Raw genomic sequence first — 14,084 nt, forward strand, 5'->3', positions numbered from 1 at the left:
AGCACCCTTTTGCGTAATTGCTGGCTTGAGTCAGAGATATGCATAGTACATGTGTAATCTATGGTTGTGGGCTTATAAAGTCTTCCATTTTCATTAAAAGATTGGGACTTACAAAAGCAAAATCCTCCTAATATTTTCTGATCATAGAAATGTAACAAATACTATTTCTGTCCCCTTGATATTATGTGGACAGAGGATTTTTGCTGGGGAGTCCAGTTGTGCCGAATGAGGAAAGGGTCATGGCACTCATTGAGTTTTTGCGTGTGGAGGTTCTGATCTAGTTCTGAAATTAAGGAAGCACACTGGACAGAGAGAACTAAGCTAGTATGCCCTCCATCTGAGGCCGGATGAGTTCCCTGCTGAGATCAGAGTTAGAATTCTAATGGATCTGAGAAGATCCAGTCTGTTTTGAAGTGGCCCAAGAAGCCGGTTCCAGGTCACGCCTGCTTAGCAACGCTCCTGGCATACTGGTTTCATCTGGTGACTGACCCAGGGGTTCAATGTCCTAGACCCTTTCCCTTCTCTCCTACAGGCCTTCTCAGATTTATCTCAAGCCTTGCAACAACTCTGCCTAAATTGGGCATGACTAAGCACTCCATCTGGATCATATTGCCAGGACTGGCCCCAACTTCTCCAAAAAATGCTACTCCTTAGACACGGTCCACTCATCTCTAGGATTTCTTGTCTACCTTGGGTTGTTACATGAAGCAGAAGGGACCTCCTCAAGTGTTCAGTCTAAGTGTAGGAACATCATTTGTATGTTGATCAGACTCCTCATTGACCTCAAGAAAGGAGGGTGCAGACATATAGTAACACGAATCAAAACAACAAGAACCAGAGGAGTTGCCACCAGCTGGTTTCCCTTACCTGATTGACAGTAGCTCCGACGGAGCCTTGCAGCACCATCTGAAGCATCTTGGCATCAGGAGGCTCCTGGTTAATGGCAACTGCTAACTGCAGGGTCTTCTTCTTCATATCTTCGATGGCAACTTCAATTGGTGTCAAAACAAACTGAACGTAAGACATAAATGTAGGAAAGTCATTGTCAGGTCTTATAAGCCACGGACAAACCTGGACCTATGACAAAGAGGACACTGGGTTTGAAGCAGCAGCTAAGAAGGCTTTCAGAGAAATTTAGAATAATCAGGACAGGTTAAGAGGAAGGAAGAGCCTAACATTTCTTGAGTACTTATTATGTTCCAGGAACTTTACAAGCATTTATGATTTACTTCTTTAAACAACTTCCTATTCTCTCCACCTTGCAGTCAAAGAGGGATTTGTAAGGTTAAGTAAGTGACACAGGTCATAAGTGGGGAGGTCAGATTTTGACCACAATAATGTCCACATTCAAAATCCATGTTTTTTTCTACACTGTTAGGTTTCCTTTCCTATTGTGGAAGAAGTTACTTGACTTATAATTGGGAAAGCTATTAGAAGCACAGCATTCAAGATTTTCTTCTCCACCATACACAAGATTTTGGCATCATGTGTGCCTTTTCTAACTCACCCTGAAGGTGAATTCTTAGTAAAGAGAATTCTCTTAAGGGTCAATCTGCTAGTTGCTAAGCTCTGTTGGCTTGGAGTATGACCTTTTCTGAATTTTATTGATGGAGTCATGTCCCCTCCAAATTCAAGTATTTAATTCCTAAACCCCAGTACCTCGGAATGTGACTTTATTTGAGACAGGGTCTTTATAGAGGTAACCAAGTTCAAAGGGGGTCATTAGGATGGGCCCTCATCCAATATGACCTGTATGTCCCTACAAGAAGAGGAAATCTGGACATAGGGACATGCACAGAGGGAAGATGATGTGAAGAAACACAGGGAGAAGGCAGCCATCTACAAGCCAAGGAAAGAGGCCCGGAATAGATCCTTCCCTCACGTCTTTCAGAAGGAACCAACCCTGCCAACACCTTGATTTTTGACTTCTGGCCTCTGGAACTATAAAACAAGAAATTTCTGTTGTTGAAGCCACCCAGTCTGTGGTACTTGGTTACAACAGCTCTAACAAACTAACACACTGAGGTTCTTAGGGAAATACAAATGGCCCAGAAAAATTGTGAGGACTCTTACTGGGACCGCGAGTTTATTTCTGTGCTGTGCTGACATGTCCTAGTGCTCAAGAGTCTACAACAGTAAGAAATACAACAGATGCCTTCTAAGCAAACCTTCTCTCAGCTGAGTCATCAGTTCTGGCTTCCTCTGCCCTCTGTGAAAACCACTCTCTGATGTGGCTGCTGAACACCTGAGCTGGTGGGTGGCTCTCCAGTAAACTCAGCCCCCGTGCTCCTGCCAGGGAGGTGTGTATTCACCACAACTCATCAGTGTTTGTTTACCAACTTGCTTATGCCTGTTACACTTGTTATTTTAATGAGCTAATCTAATTCAATAAGCATAAACTGGTGAACTATGGCTGTGGAAAGAAGAAGAGTTGTTTCTATGGAAACCAAGCTAATGCTTGGGCAAGATGTTATGAAAGTAAGTTGCTATAATTCCTGTTGGGGCTTCCCTGGTGGCGCAGTGGTTGAGAGTCCGCCTGCCGATGCAGGGGACACGGGTTCGTGCTGCGGTCTGGGAAGATCCCACATGCCACGGAGCGGCTGGGCCCGTGAGCCATGGCCGCTGAGCCTGCGTGTCCAGAGCCTGTGCTCCACAACGGGAGGGGCCACAACACTGAGAGGCCCGCGTACCGTGATTAAAAAAAAAAAAAAAAAGATTCCTGTCTTATTAGGTGTGCACAAGACAATGGTAAAAGGCTAGGGGAAAAAAAAATCATAAAAATCCAGAAGCATTCTGCTCTTATATTGTTTAACAAGGATCTTTAAGCTCTCACTCTGCTTTACAGAACCCCAAACTGAACATCCTGGACATTGCATATGGGTAGACATTGCATATGGTTTATACAAGAAAGACAGTGCTGAATCGTGATCAGCCAACCCTAAATCACAGACAAGGCTGTGGCTCTACACAAAATGAATGACAAATAAGTGCACATGTATATATTGTAAAGTAAAATGTTTACAGTATGTCTAATTTTGAGCAGTTTTGTAGCTTGAGAGATCTTCTCCATCAGTGCCATTACAATGAACTTGAAGACTTCTGCTACACATGGAACCAGAAAAAAGAAAGAGGTCTTCCCTGTATCAACATTTAGATAAGGAAACTGAATGAAGATAAGAGCCTTGTGCAACGTCACAGGAGGATGCTGGGACTAGAAGACAACTGGTCTCCTGTCTGACTGGCATGGTGCCCTCTTCCAGCTCAACACAGACTCCTTGGGGCTGCTCACTTGCTGTTCCTGCCTCTGACAATGAACAACAGAACGCTGCCTGAATCACATGTAAGCTTTTAAATATATAAAAATCTAATTAAAAATATTGTAAACTTTGATATTTCATGTAAATTTAACATTAACATATAAAGACATAGTAAGTATTATAATTGCGTAGATAGATTTATGTTAAAGATATAACTTTAAAGTAGAAAATACTTAAATATAAAGTGTGCTATAAAACATGTAGCTGCCTAACTGGGATTCCCTGGCACCACGAGAGTGACAGGATAACCAGCATAAATAATATTTCAACGGCATCCCTTTTTAGATGTGCACCTGAGTCTGCCATGAAGGAGCATGAAGGAGGTTTGTGTGTCAGCCTGGGAGGTGACCCAGGCCCACTCCCTCAGGGGTGGCCTCTGTCCAGAGCCCATTCCCTCCAGTGCCGTTACCTCCTCCTTCTGGATGACGCTGATCCTGGTCTTGATGTAGGGGAAGGCGTGCATGGTGGTCAGGACAGTGTTCCTCCGGTACTGCTCGTGCAGTTCTCCCCGAGGCCGGCCCTCCAGGGTGAAGGGGGTGGTGTACATAAACCTCCGCAGATCGAAATTCTTCTCAAAGTAGGTTAGCCTGTCTTTCATCTCATACTCGTCAAAGTAGGGCTCCACAAAAGTGATCTGTATGTAGGCCTGAGGGGGGAAAGGTAAGGGATGAGCTGGTCTGCAAACTTCCACCCAGGATGCACTGGGGGGCACACGGAACACAGAGGGGCAGCACCACCCCTCTGCGCTCACAAAAGCCACGGAAGCTGAAAGCATCAGGCGAGACATCAGCCATCGGCCATCCTTCCTCTCCACCCCAGGGATATGAGAGACGGGACTGGGAGAAGGGACGGGAGTGCGCCCGTGTGAAGTCAGGTCCACAAGCTGCCCCTCCTAGCAGAGCTGCTGATCCAACTGAAACTTGGTATGAGAGTTTGCAAACTGCTATTCAGAAGAAGCAAAGCTTTCCTTTTCAGAACAACATGACCACTGCAGGTTTATGAGAATGGCCAAACTAAAGCAACTGACAACACCAAGGGCTGAGAAGGATGGGGAGCAGCTGGAGTGTTCACACACTGATGGCGGGAATGTACGGTGGTACAGCCACCTTAGGAAATGGGTCGCAGTTTCTTATATAGTTAAATTATGCTGACCATATGACCCAGCAATCCCACTCTGGTGCACGTGCCCCATAGAAATGAAGACTTGTGTTTACACTAAACCCTGTACACAGATGTCTACAGCAGCATTGTTCACAATAGACAAAAAACAGGAACAACCCAAATGCCCCTCAAGTGGGGAATGGATAAACAGACGGTGGTACATCCTTACAGCAGAATACTACTCAGCAATAAAAAGGAATGGACCCCTACAAGATGGATGAATCGCAAACGTATCGTGCCAAGTGAAAGAAGCCAGACTCAGAAGGCTCTGTGATTCCACTTATTTACTGTATCACTCCATTTCTGTGGCATTCTGGAAAAGCAAGACTAAAAGGACAGAATGCAGATTAGTGACTGTCAGGGGCTGAAAACAGAGGGAGGGAATGACTACAAAGACGCGTGCGGAAATATTTTGCGGTGATGGAACTTTTCTGTCTGATTTTGGTTGTGGCTCCACGTGCTTGCCGAAATTCATAGAAATAAACACCAAAAAAGTGAATTTTACTGCACCTATTTCATTAAAAATACATACACACATACACACGAACACACACACACACACTATGAAGAAGAGCACTTATTTAGAAAGAAGGCCTTGGGCTTCCCTGGTGGCGCAGTGGTTGAGGGTCCACCTGCCGATGCAGGGGACGCGGGTTCGTGCCCCGGTCCGGGAAGATCCCACATGCCGCGGAGCGGCCGGGCCCGAGCGCCACACCTGCTGGGCCTGTGCTCTAGAACCCGTGAGCCACGGCTGCTGAGCCCATGTGCCACAACTATGGAAGCTGGTGAGCCTGGAGCCTGTGCTCCGCAAGGGTAGAAGGCACCGCGGTGAGAGGCCTGTGCGCCGCAGCGGGGAGTGGCCCCTGCTTGCCGCAAGTAGAGAAAGCCCGCGCACAGCAACGAGGACCCAACTCAGCCAAAAATAAATAAATTTATTAAAAAAAAAAGAATAACAATGACTATAGTCACTGCAATACCCACCCACTGAAATGGATGGATGAGGTCACTGATCTCAGACCATAAATCACTATTGAGTGTGATGAAATCTGGTTGTAATTCTGGCTGCAGATTCTCATTTAAAACTCTCACAACCAACTTTGGGTGTTTTAACAGAGGGGAAAAGAGCACCGTATCAGGGATGTCACTGGTAACTCTATGTGGCATGTGCTGTGCCCAGATCACTGTGGGCACACAGCCAATCCTGTCTTTCAAAGACGTCAAACATTTCTGTGTGAAGCTTAGCTCAGCTACTTACCACAGTTATTGCTTCCAGACTAGATTAGGGAGTGTATCTGAAGTGAGTGAGTCCTTTGAAATGTGTAGAAAAACCAACTCTTAGATTTGGACACTTCTCCCTACTTGCATCATCTTCATAATATCTTGGAGGACAGAACTGAGAGAAGAGTTTGAACTCTTCATTTTATAGGCCTGCCAGATGATGACTGCTCCTCTGTCCCTCAGCCCTTAAAAATACCTTGAACTTGCATTATTTCCAGCAGCTTAGAAAGCTCTCTCATGTGCATATCTGTCTGTGAGCTGGGCTGAGTGGGTAGGCATCACCTGTGGTATAATAAAGAATGTATCGGGGCTTCCCTGGTGGCGCAGTGGTTGAGAGTCCACCTGCTGATGCAGGGGACGCGGGTTCGTGCCCCGGTCTGGGAAGATCCCACGTGCCGCGGAGCGGCTGGGCGCGTGAGGCATGGCTGCTGAGCCTGCGCGTCCGGAGCCTGTGCTCCACAACGGGAGAGGCCACAGCAGTGACAGGCCCATGTACCGCAAAAAAAAAAAAAAAAAAAAAGTGTCTGGTATTTGTCCTTCTTTCCTGGCACAGAGCTTCAAAAACCCTTGGAATTTTCTGAGTGATAGAAGTGTCTTTGTTATTCTCATGAGGTAATTCATGGTGGGTCCCTAGATGGCTTCAGGATGGTGGCTGGTCATCGAAAAGAATGAACTTCTGATTAGAGATCTGAGACTCTGGGCCAGCCTGACTGCTGGGGTAGGAGGGGGCTGGAGATTGAGTTCAGTAATGTAGTTGATGATTTAATCAATCATGCCTATGTAATGAGACCCCAATAAAAACCCTGGACACCAAGGCTTGGTAGACCTTCCCGGTTGGTGAACACATTGACATGCCAGGAGGGTGACACGCCTGGACTCCACAAGGAGAGGGCATAGAAACTCTGGGATACATCCCAGATCTTGCCCTATGTGTACCCTTTTATCATGAAACTATAATCATCAGTGTAGCCCTTTTCTGAGTTCTGGGAGGCATTCTAGTGGTTTATCTACTGAGAGGTGCTATGGGAACCCACAAATTTATATTTGTCTGGTCAGAAGTGCAAGTGGCCTGGGGTCCCACTTGAGGCTGGTGTCTGAAGTTAGGGCAGTCTCCGCAGGACGAGCCTGTAACTGGTGGAGTCTGACCCTAACTCTGGGTGGTGAGCATCAGAATTGTATTGCAGTACACCCAACTGGGGGTGAGACAGAATACACCCTCACTTGAAAAGTGAGGAAACTGAAGTCCAAGCCCTTTTCATCATTCCTCCAACAGCACAATGACCCTGCACTTGGCTGAAAAGAAGGCCTCCACCAAATGCTGTCAGTGAGAAGTTTGTATCTTTTCAACATATTTTAAATTGAGGATTCAAGGTTTTAATAGAAGGGCAATAAAGAGAAGTGACTAAAAGTGCAGGTTTGGGACTTCCCTGGTGGCACAGTGGTTAAGAATCTGCCTGCCAATGCAGGGGACACGGGTTCCAGCCCTGGTCCAGGAAGATCCCGCATGCTGCAGAGCAACTAAGCCCGTAGGCCACAACTGCCTGTGCTCTAGAGCCTGCGAGCCACAACTACCGAAGCCCATGCGCCTAGAGCCCGTGCTCCACAACAAGAAAAGCCTCCACAATGAGAAGCCCGCGCACTGCAATGAAGAGTAGCCCCCGCTCACTGCAACTAGAGAAAGCCCGCGTGCGGCAATGAAGACCCGACACAGCCAAAAATAAATAAATTAAATAAATTATTTTTAAAAAAGAATCTTCTTTAAAAAAAAAGTGCAGGTTTGAGGATGACAGACCCTGAGTTTGAATACTGGTTCTGACACTTGCATGATCTTGGAAAGTTGCTTACCCTTTCTTTTCTCATCTAGGAATAACAATAGTTATTAACAATAACAATCTCAATAGGAAATAACAACACTTATTTCAAAGGGATTTAGGAGGATGAAATGAAATGGTGTACGTAAAGGGTCTAATGTAGTGTCAGGCACACAGTTGATCTTTAATAACTGGTAGCTCCTATGATGATCCCTGCCTTTGAGTATTGTTTCTTTAAGACCTAACCAAATAGTAGTTAAACCGTAGACAAAAAATATTTGGCTGCACTGAAATGACTTGAAGAGTCCAGACAGAGGAGGTCATGTTATGTTTTTGGGTGTAGAACAAAGGGAATCAGAGCCTGATGGCTGTTTTTTGCAATTTTCCCATACCTTGTTAGGGTCCAACTTGGTTTTGTCCACAGGAGCAGAGTCTTTTATCACTTCCACAAATTCTGCACCAAAACAGTGACTATAAAATCCCTAGGCAAGAGAAACCAACAGATTATAAAGGTTATTTTAATATATTGCAACTCTTTGTCTCTCAGAAGTGGAATACGTTTGGAACAAGCGTAGGGGAGAATATGCTCTTTGATTACTGAAAGTCCCTCTGAGCTAATGAGGCAAGTTCAGCATTTCCTGAGACAAAAATAAAAACATAAGGAAGTCCAGCATTGCAAACTGATATATGCTTCCCTATAAACTGTATGCTTGACATCTAACTCAACCAACATCATCATATTTCCTAAAGACGCTCCAGGGGCATGGAACTATTTATTTCTTGCCTTTTGCACCCTAGGGCTTTGGAGGTCACCAGGCTTCCCATAATGGGACAAACCACAGCACACAGGAAGATAAAATATACGCTTCTAGTACTAAACTGGGGAAACATATTAGGGAACCAAGTGGCCTGGGGTCAATTGCTAATTCCTCTCATGAGCTGAACGACTTTGGGCAAGTCACCCAACCACTCTGAGCCATGGCTTCTTTGGGTCAAGTAAGGATTAAAGTCTCTTGTCTCATTGGGCACGGATGGAGCAATTTGACAATGAAAGGGTTTTAAGTTTGACAGCCACGAAAGGGCATAAATTCAAAGCAATAGCGAGAAAGCCAAAGAAGTGAATCTCTGGTTGTTGCCAGCAGTTCAGGGGAGCCCAGTTATTCGGTCTGAGATGGTCTTGTTTTGAGGGCACCCCTTAACTTTCCTCCTGAGCTCTCAGTGCTTGGCCCTTTCAACGTCAGCTTCTTTTTTTCTCACTTTTCTCTATGTTGTTTCTCCTTTTCTCCAGCCTTTCCTCCAAGAACATGCTGCTCTCTTCTGCTACGTTACGGATCAAATATAAACAGCAGGTTGGATTGGGGCTGCCAGCCCATGTAATGGGACACTGACTCTGATTATCCAAAGAGGGGTGCTCCTGGGTCAGCAGGGAGAGTTCATTGGTTCCAGGTCACAGCGGGCCTCTAGTCAAGCATCTCCGTGTCAGAAGTGGGAAGTGCTGTCTGGTGACACCAGAAGGATGACCACAGCATTTTCTAGGGGTAATTTGATCATTTGGCCCAATGACTTCAAAGTCAAGATGATAAACTTCAAGCTGAACGACTATTACTAAAATTTGGAAAGGTTTATAAGAAAGCACATGACATTGATTGAATGTGGATGGTCCTGAAAATAAATATTCACCATATACACGTACAAAGTTTGAAAAGTATGTACAGAATCTTAGGGGAAAGCTATCCTTATCTTGCTTTACCTCATGATCTCACCTAATACCTTGATATTATACAAGCAATGGGGGAAACTTTATATATGGATCAACGAGGAATCCATGACTCTTGGTTTTGTGGTAATGACCCACTCTAACCTGTCTGTGTAAAGCACACAATGTCAATTACCCGGAATCACTCGGCTTACCTCTAGTCTATGAGAGATCTCAGGAAGCTTGGTAATTGCAGGCTCTTTGTAAACAAATTCCTTCTCATCCAAGTCCCCAAATCTGGATCCGTAGAAACCAACTCGAAAGTAGGTTCCAAACATTCTCTTATGACCCTGATGAACAAAATAAGAAAACCTCTCCTTAGTTATGTAATTCATGAGGATCCACTGAGATGAGAGGGCAGGAGGCTTCTCTTGTTGGGTTATAAAGCATTCTATTCCTGTGGCTAATACAAACAGAATTCACTCCTTTAAAAAGTTTTTTTAATGTTTATGGAATAAACTTGGGAAATAATGGCAAAAAAAAAAAAATCCCATGAAAGATTTCTAGGACTTCTCTTAAGTGAATTTAAGATTTTCACATTCCTGGTTGTAAAGTAATTCAAGCGGCCTTCTTTCACGGTTTGAATCACGGTCCTCTGTCTATTCTCAGCCCTCTTCCGTTTGATAGGAGAGAGCTACAGTAATGATGCCCTTAAGGTAAATCACTCCCTAGAGAGGAAGGAGGGCTAAGCATCTCTGAGACAGGGTCACCTGCTGCCAGATTATAGGACCTGTTATCCAGGATGCCCCCGTACCTTGCTAATGATGCTGTCAAAGGCCTTCTGCAGCTTTTCGTGGGTGGAGGTCAGCTTCCGGAAGTCTCGATGAGCTTCCAGGATGGGGATGACCAGCTTGTAGACCTCATTGACCGTCTCGTACAGTCCTCCCTTGGAAAGAGGAGAAAAAAATCAAAGAGAATTTAATCCACTGGAAACTTAAAAGAGCAACCAGAGTGCATTAGGCATTGGAGAATGGATTTATTGGGGCACCACAATATTTTATAGAGCAGGAATAAAGTCTGAGCATCTTTGAGATGGCTGTAGCATTCAAACTGAACTAGACACACTAAATGGTCCTATTTGATAATGTTAAGTTGGAAAAGGGGGTTTCCTGGGGAAAAAAAATAGGACAGGAGACTGGCAGCAGGAACTAAGAACAATTCAGGAAGGCAGCTTTAGCATATTTAAATGTCACCAGGGGTCCTCCTGTAGCCAGATGTTCATTGCATTCCTGAAAAGAGTTAGGGGTCTAACTACCTGGTTTTCTAGAATTCCAGGAAAAACAAGAGTATCTTGGACTTTATGTGAATTCTGAAAGAGAAAGCTGGAAAAAGAGAAGACAGTCAAAATAATAATTAAAATACATAGATTGTAGGATGGAAACTTGGGAATGAAAAGTAGAGAAGAAAGAAAAATATCAAGATGAAAACAAAACTGGATCAGCTAAACAGAGTGAAGTATTAAATATCTGCTTGGCTTAAAATTTGAGGGAGGGCTTCCCTGGTGGCGCAGTGATTGAGAGCCCGCCTGCCAATGCAGGGGACGTGGGTTCGAGCCCTGGTCTGGGAAGATCCCACATGCCGCGGAGCGGCTGGGCCCGTGAGCCATGGCCGCTGAGCCTACGAGCCACAACTTCTGAGCCCGCGAGCCACAACTACCGAAGCCCTACAGTCCATGCTCCACAACAAGAGAAGTCACAGCAGTGAGAAGGCCGCGCACCACGATGAAGAGTAGCCCCCACTTGCTGCAACTAGAGAAAGCCCGTGAGCAGCAATGAAGACCCAGTGCAGCCAAAAATAAATAAATAAAATAAATTTATTTTTAAAAAAAATTTGAGGGAGTAGGGAAACTATGAAAATGAACAACATACTTTCTTCCCTGCCCTGAATCTCAATGACTTAATCTATATATTTTTAATCTCTATATATTTTTCTCTTATTAGGAGTGTTTAGACCCAGATTAGGTTAATGCGGGGAGTCTCCATGGCTTCCACCCTCACATTTCTCTGAGCTGTCCCTGGTCTGTGACGATCCTGAGGATTACTCAGCTGTCAGCTGAGTCCCTCTCTCAAAGAGAGGGAAAATAAGAGAGTGGGAACGTGCCTCGTGATTTATTGTGTAACCCTGGGCAAGCCATTTCCCTCTTTGTGGCTTAGTTTCCACCTCCGTTAAATGGAAATAATACTGTGAAACTACTGCCCAGCCAATGAGCGTGCAGTGAAAACCAGAATACTGCAGTGATGAAGGGCCTTCCCGCCTCCCTGAGAGCTGAGGCAGTGAAAACCAGAATACTGCAGTGACGAAGGGCCTTCCCGCCTCCCTGAGAGCTGAGGCAGTGAAAACCAGAATACTGCAGTGATGAAGGGCCTTCCCACCTCCCTGAGAGCTGAGGCAGTGAACACCAGAATACCGCAGTGATGAAGGGCCTTCTCGCCTCCCTGAGAGCTGAGGCAGTGAAAACCAGAATACCGCAGTGACGAAGGGCCTTCCTGCCTCCCTGAGAGCTGAGGCAGTGAAAACCAGAATACTGCAGTGACGAAGGGCCTTCCTGCCTCCCTGAGAGCTGAGGCAGTGAACACCAGAATACTGCAGTGATGAAGGGCCTTCCCACCTCCCTGAGAGCTGAGGCAGTGAACACCAGAATACCGCAGTGACGAAGGGCCTTCCCGCCTCCCTGAGAGCTGAGGCAGTGAAAACCAGAATACCGCAGTGAGGAAGGGCCTTCCCGCCTCCCTGAGAGCTGAGGCAGTGAACACCAGAATACCGCAGTGACGAAGGGCCTTCCCGCCTCCCTGAGAGCTGAGGCAATCTACATACGTCAAAGCCCTCCAGCCCCTCCCCTGCCCTGCACGCCCCTGCACGTGGTGTCATCATGAAGTGGGACTGGCTGGACGTTAAGACCGGCACTCAGGGCACCGATGCCAGAGTTCAGGCTGACTGTGGAAGCCCGGACAGCTGTGTGCACTGACCGTGCTGAAGAGCTCGGCCGCCTGCTCCAGGAGGCCCACCAGGCCGCTCTCGGTGAAGTACCGGCCGGAGCACACCCCGTCCTCGTCCGGCGACAGGGTGTCATCAGAGACCGCAGACTCCTCCAGCACATTGGAAGAAATATTCTGAAAGAGATCACAGTATGAGCCAGGAGAACAGGGGAATCTGACTAACAAAGGCACCACAGGAACCCATAACATACGGAGGAGGAAGCCGTGGCTCCAAGGTCCTCACCATCCCTGATCATACAAGGTCTGTAATTCCACCCAGAAGAGCCTTTGGCTGCCACTCATTTTGAAAGAATGCACAGAACAACTGGCCTTCGAAACTCAAGATTTTCTTTTCTTTTTAACTATTGGGAGATACAGAAGGACGCTTACCTCAATGTAAACAATAGTTGAGTTGCTTTAGAGAAAGGACCCTAAGGGACGTCCAGCAGGGGTCGTGGTTTTTAAAAGCCAAAGGCCAACGAACAGTTAACTAGACTCCTTGTTTCACCAGCTGAGTGACCCTCTGAAGTACTTGCTATGACTGACTTGGCTTTTAGGTGAATGGCCATAATATCATATGACAATTGCAAATGAGAAGGTCTTCTTTATGAAATCTTTATGGCAATGCAGCAGTTACTATTTTTTTTCTCCCCTCCCCCCCAAACATTTCGCTCCTTTCTACACACTTTTCTTTTACATAAACCATAGAGTTTAGAGTCTCATAGAGAATGCAGTGATCAGGGCCAGGATTAGGGTGAACGAGGTGAAAACAAAATTTAGGGAACATTCACTCTCAGGGTCCTGTAAGTCGTGACCCTGAACTTGCTTGACCTCACGAGTGAGTGCTTCCTTAAATTCTGTACTTCATGTGCCTCACTCACCTCACCCCAGTTCTGGCTCTGGCAGTGACTCTCATACTTTTGACAGGTCAAGAATCATTTTCTTCAACCTGTCTCATGGATATAGAAGAAATGCATATGGAACATAAAAGAAACTGGAAACCTTTGTAGCTTAGGACTTGCACACAGGTAGCACATTTGCCATTCCTTTTATAACTACACTCATGGCAGACAGAACTAATTAATTATAGTACTCTTTTCCCTGAAGCTTGGATATGGTCTCAGAATTCTTCTCAGCATGGTACCCCATTCAGCCACTACCAACGGACCAGAGTTGGCTAGTGAAGTAAAATCGGTCTGCCTCTTGCAGGCCTGGCTCGCAAGATCAAGGGACTCATCCTTAGCAGTCAAGGAAGAGAGAGTTTTACAGTCCTGTACCTTCATATCCAAAATTATAAGGTAGTTTTAGGAATATAGGAGGCCTTCAGAACCTTTCGTGGCCAGCCTTTCTTTCAAACCTGGTCTTTCTATTATGATGTTTCTGAATTGGAAATGGTAAAAGGTCCAAGAAATTCAGTTGAAAGAATCTAATGACCCAAGAAACGAATGCTATTAGTATTGTATGCAATTTTCCACATGTAGAGGAATACATTTGCAGTTATGCAGCCTTATTAGCTGTCATCAGAGGGAAAAGATTCCAGGCAGACTTTCCCGGCTTCAGAATTAGGGAGGTGAAAGTAACAGCAGTTATGTGAGAATGTATCCATATCTACATTTGTGGAATAAATATTGTACTCTGGGGCATAGAATCTCAACGATCTCAGTTCCTTGGAATTCTGTGGCCTCAGAGTTATTTTCCTTGCACAGATTTATTTATCTCCAGTTTATAATTCTTTTCAAAAAATTCGATTTTACTGGAGCAGAACAAGGTTGAAAACTAAAGCACA

The 14,084-nt window shown here is 45.5% G+C and overlaps 1 protein-coding gene across 2 annotated transcripts in view; it reads right to left on the reverse strand.

Annotated features, from left to right (window-relative positions):
• Positions 1–14,084, reverse strand: part of DOCK8 (dedicator of cytokinesis 8) — a 222,374-nt gene that overhangs the window by 11,075 nt on the left and 197,215 nt on the right. For both annotated transcript variants that reach the window (XM_004276426.4, XM_033440226.2), the window contains 6 exons: positions 12,290–12,433; positions 10,078–10,209; positions 9,479–9,613; positions 7,960–8,049; positions 3,727–3,963; positions 868–1,011 (listed from right to left, as the gene is read on the reverse strand). In XM_004276426.4, coding sequence (XP_004276474.1) covers positions 868–1,011; positions 3,727–3,963; positions 7,960–8,049; positions 9,479–9,613; positions 10,078–10,209; positions 12,290–12,433 — 882 coding nt within the window. The remainder of the gene's footprint in view (positions 1–867; positions 1,012–3,726; positions 3,964–7,959; positions 8,050–9,478; positions 9,614–10,077; positions 10,210–12,289; positions 12,434–14,084) is intronic.

Source organism: Orcinus orca, chromosome 6, assembly GCF_937001465.1.
Source record: "Orcinus orca chromosome 6, mOrcOrc1.1, whole genome shotgun sequence".
Classification (NCBI taxonomy): domain Eukaryota; kingdom Metazoa; phylum Chordata; class Mammalia; order Artiodactyla; family Delphinidae; genus Orcinus; species Orcinus orca.